Here is a 4080-nt window from a genome sequence, read left to right on the forward strand (position 1 = left end):
TACTAGGTATAGGATTATACTGCTTCAACTATTAATGAACAACATTTTATCACTTTCTTTTTTCCAATCAAAGAAATCAAATTTGTTTTTTTTATATTGAAAGGATTGAATTTTTTGTTTTTTTATCAAAATGATCAAATTTGTATTCTTGATGAAAATTATTGTAATAGTGACGATGAGGATAGGAGTTTGTAAGTTAGATTTGTTAAGAACATATTGAAGAAAGCTTCTAGAAGAGCTAGAAAGGTTGTACGCTTTTGCTCTTTCAATCTCAACCAAGTTGGTGAGAAACATTCATTTGAATAATTGTTTGATTGTTTGATTCGGTTGTGGCTTTGTTTTATTGTAATGAATTATGATTGTTGAAATTTAGGTGGGTTTTGTGGTTTTTGTTTTTTTGGGTATGTTTTATAGTTTTTCGGAAATAAATTTTGGAGAAGAGTATAATTTTAAAGTTTTTGTGAGTTATATATATTTATGTTAACACACAAATTGTTCGTATCAATATATAAAATGTTTTTGTTAGCATTATTGACAAAAAAAAGTCTCACATCAATTCTATTTAATACTGTTAAAATCAAGTTAATAATATAATATTTTTAATAAGAAATAATAAAAGTTTGACTAATTAAATAGCAGAATTTAAAAAGTTCAATACTTTAAATAAAAAAAATAAAAAAGTTTAGCCTTTCAAAGAGTAAAGACGTGGATAATTCAGTACCCCCACCTGTTTTTATCTTATTAGGAAATGCATCTTATAATCAATCTCTTGAAGCTTCAACACTTACCATATTAAAACTAGAATAGTTTAACAGCATAGAGTACTGCAATTCATTGGAGTCCGGATTTCACCCTGCTCCCAAGTTGCGATAAGAAATTCACAGACTCAAATACCCATTTCACGCATTGGAGTTATTTTGGTCCTATCTAGACTAATCTTAAACAATACTAATAATTCTTTCCCTAAACAGATGCTGTAAATAGTATAATCATAAGATTAATAATATACTTAATAATGGTAATGATAAACTACACGTACCAATATCTTCTTTAGCTTTACCAGTAAAACGAATATACATGAAGATTGTACTAAATATAGAAAGCATTCACTTGTCTACAACCAGACCATCATGCAGCCAATTTCTCATCATTGTAAAAGCCTGTTCTGCATCTGCATCTTCTTCCGGGGAAAGAGGACGATGAGCAAACCCATGGCCTCTTCCCTTAAAAATCACCACCCTGGACCCCCTGCCAATGCTCTTCTCAATATCCTTCAAAATATTAACTGGACAAAGAGGATCATTATCCCCTGAGATGAGCAAGACAGGTACATTGACATTAGATGCCAGAGATTGATCCATCCTTGTACCATAAAAGGAGATCCCAGTGCCAAAATAAGAACCCTGATCCCGCGATAGAAACTCTATGAGTCGGCCACCTCCAAAACAAAACCCAATTATACCAAGCTTCTTTGAAATTCCAGCCGCCATAAACTCATCAACCAACCATTTCGTTGAGGTGGCAATGTCTTTTGCAATCCTCTGGGCATCTTGTCTTGCTATCCACTGTTCAAGCATGGCCTTAGGCCGGTCCTTTGACCATGGATCCCCACGAAATAAGTCTGGAACAAGAATACTGCATAATTGTTCAACAAACAGATGGTAAGCATAGACTAAGAAATTTTTGAGAAGGGAGAATAATAATGAGTGGAATATAAATTGACACTAATATAAACAAACTGATGTTAATGAAAAGGGAGAACTCAAAACATGTATGCATGTTGATCAACAACAAATAGAGCTTTCAACATAGGCTTATTGTTGTTACATGGCTGAAAGATGTGAAAGTGGATATACATAAAATATTTCAAGGTTAAGCACCATACTTGTATCCATTGCAAGCAACACGATATGCAAAGTCTCTGGTGGAAGAATCCTCAAAACCAAAAATATCAGAAAGCAAAAGGACACCAGTTCCATTGTTATTTTTCACTGCCTTGAAGAGATAAGCTTGAATGCAGTCATGACCTTCCCCAATGGACAGCTCCACTCCACTAACTAACTCACATGCTTCGTCATTTCTGTCATCTTCCACTTCCACTGCACTACAAGATACTTTGGCCATTGTAGTTCTTGTATGCCATCTTGAAAAATTTATATTGCATTGCCTCTGAAAAAAAACTGAAGCTTCACAATCAGCAGCTATATGTTATTCAAATAACAAATTAAGAAATAACCCCACCATCAATAACTTGTCATATAAAGTTCACTGTGATGAAAGATGATTGCTTTATATATGTATAACTTGTTTCAACCATCAATCTAAGAAAGTATTATACAAGTGATCAGAGTAAACGAGTCAAACTAACCAACACTGTTTATACATGAGGGAACCTAGCAATAATATAAGGGTCTATATCCTGGTCTTTATCATTTATTTACAGAAAATTATATTGAATAAGAAAATTTCCTTTATATTCTTTTTGAAGAATATTGTTTTCAATAATAGACATTTAAAAATAATTTAAAGCACGATGTGGTAATGCTCTCATATTTGCATGCATTTGCACTGCAATGACGTAAACAACAGGGAAACAATTGATGTTACAGGTCAAATTGCATTGATTTTATGTGTAAAATGTGGTTGTGATAATTGAGTGATAGAGGATTCTCATTTAGACCATAATTTCCTTCACTCATATAAACTGCAGGACATTCAAATTCATTTCTTTCACTACAATTTGGGAAAAAAAATTTCCCTCATCCCTCCCAGCATAATCGTGACAGAAAGCAAAAACTAAAACAGCATTGCAACATTCTGGCCACAGTCAAGATACTTTATTATATGTGCATCCCAATTGATTTGAATACTCAAGTTTTATTTCCAAGGTTAAAGTCACAGGTTCGAATGAAAAGGGACATGCATAAATTTACAACATCTTGGTAGTGAGCAGAGCTGTTATATCACCAGCATTATCACAAAGGTCAACAACATCAACTAAAAATATATCAGAGCTAGTTAAAATACCATCTTCACTAGTAGTGACCAAGATAAACTGTACTTGAATTTCAACCATAGAGCACACACAAATAAAAACTTTCTCTAAGCAAATACAAAAATATGCCTCTAATTTTAGATCACCATTTCTTTTATTGAAAGTTTCAATGCTAAAGCTAAGCATCTACAAAATATACACATCTTATGCATAGAGAAAAGGTGCATATTAAAAAAAACCACATACTTGCTATGATTATTCAAATAAAAGCCATGTTTTCTATAAACATCATCAGCTGCACATACGGATATTTCCTTTCTCTTTTATGTTTAGAATTAGAATAAATACATTGATGGTTTTAAATCTGTAAATCTATTTGCATTAACTTACTGTTACCATAGATTCCATGATCTAAATAACAATTCACAAGGTAGCCATCTGTGATAATGTGAATAAAAGGATGAGAATTATCCTGAGTCTTCCAGATTTTCCAGTTATTAGGAATTCATTAGAAGTAAATTAGTCTTCAGTTTTCCCAATATGCAAAAAGACTTAACCACAAAGAGCAACTAGCACATAGAACATATATAATCGAAAGAGTAACTAAATAATAATTGAAATCCCATTTTGAGAGCCAAAGCAGAAAAAAGCTCAAAACTTGTAAAGTAAAAACATCAAGGACAATTAATATAAAAAGAAAGAAACATACAATTTGAGGAGGCGTGGAAATGGAAGTAGAGAAGTGAAGGCGGCGGTGAAATGGAGCTGTGACAAATGATGGTGATACCGGAAACAAGGGGGTTGAGGCCAGTCCCATAACTCTGTGTGTCTATGTGGCTTGCAGATTCACACCAGATATTTCTGTGATATACTACAGTTGTTTATTAGCAACCTTTAGATTGGAATTTTTTCAAGACAAGCCAACGGTCATCAAATAATTTCTAGGAGAGATATTTTTTTGGGAAATTAGACTAAATACCCATTTTACCCTCAGTTAAGCAAAAATTCATATTTTTCATTTCCTAAGTAAAAATATCTTTTTTTTTTTTTTTTTAGTTTTAAGCAAAAATATCCAAAATTTTTTA

General features: G+C 32.4%; 1 protein-coding gene across 1 annotated transcript; it reads right to left on the bottom strand.

Moving 5' to 3' along the window:
* Positions 1-972: 972 nt before the first annotated feature.
* On the bottom strand, positions 973-3863 carry LOC123202771 (carboxymethylenebutenolidase homolog). Its single transcript, XM_044618889.1, has 3 exons — positions 3705-3863; positions 1886-2169; positions 973-1635 (listed from the first exon to the last, which is right to left on the bottom strand). The coding sequence occupies exons 1-3, from the start codon at positions 3810-3812 to the stop codon at positions 1107-1109; spliced, it is 921 nt and encodes a 306-aa protein (XP_044474824.1). The 5' UTR covers positions 3813-3863; the 3' UTR covers positions 973-1106.
* Positions 3864-4080: the final 217 nt, after the last annotated feature.

The sequence above is a fragment of the Mangifera indica genome, chromosome 19 (assembly GCF_011075055.1).
Source record: "Mangifera indica cultivar Alphonso chromosome 19, CATAS_Mindica_2.1, whole genome shotgun sequence".
Lineage (NCBI taxonomy): Eukaryota > Viridiplantae > Streptophyta > Magnoliopsida > Sapindales > Anacardiaceae > Mangifera > Mangifera indica.

Excerpts from the sequence above, each read along its gene's own strand:
- LOC123202771 (XM_044618889.1), bottom strand. The coding sequence starts at position 3,812 with ATGGGACTGGCCTCAACCCCCTTGTTTCCGGTATCACCATCATTTGTC. Across the intron at positions 2,170-3,704 it reads TTTCCACGCCTCCTCAAATT|AGGCAATGCAATATAAATTT; the intron begins GTATGTTTCTTT and ends GTTTTTTTTCAG. Across the intron at positions 1,636-1,885 it reads GTTGCTTGCAATGGATACAA|TATTCTTGTTCCAGACTTAT; the intron begins GTATGGTGCTTA and ends ACAATTATGCAG.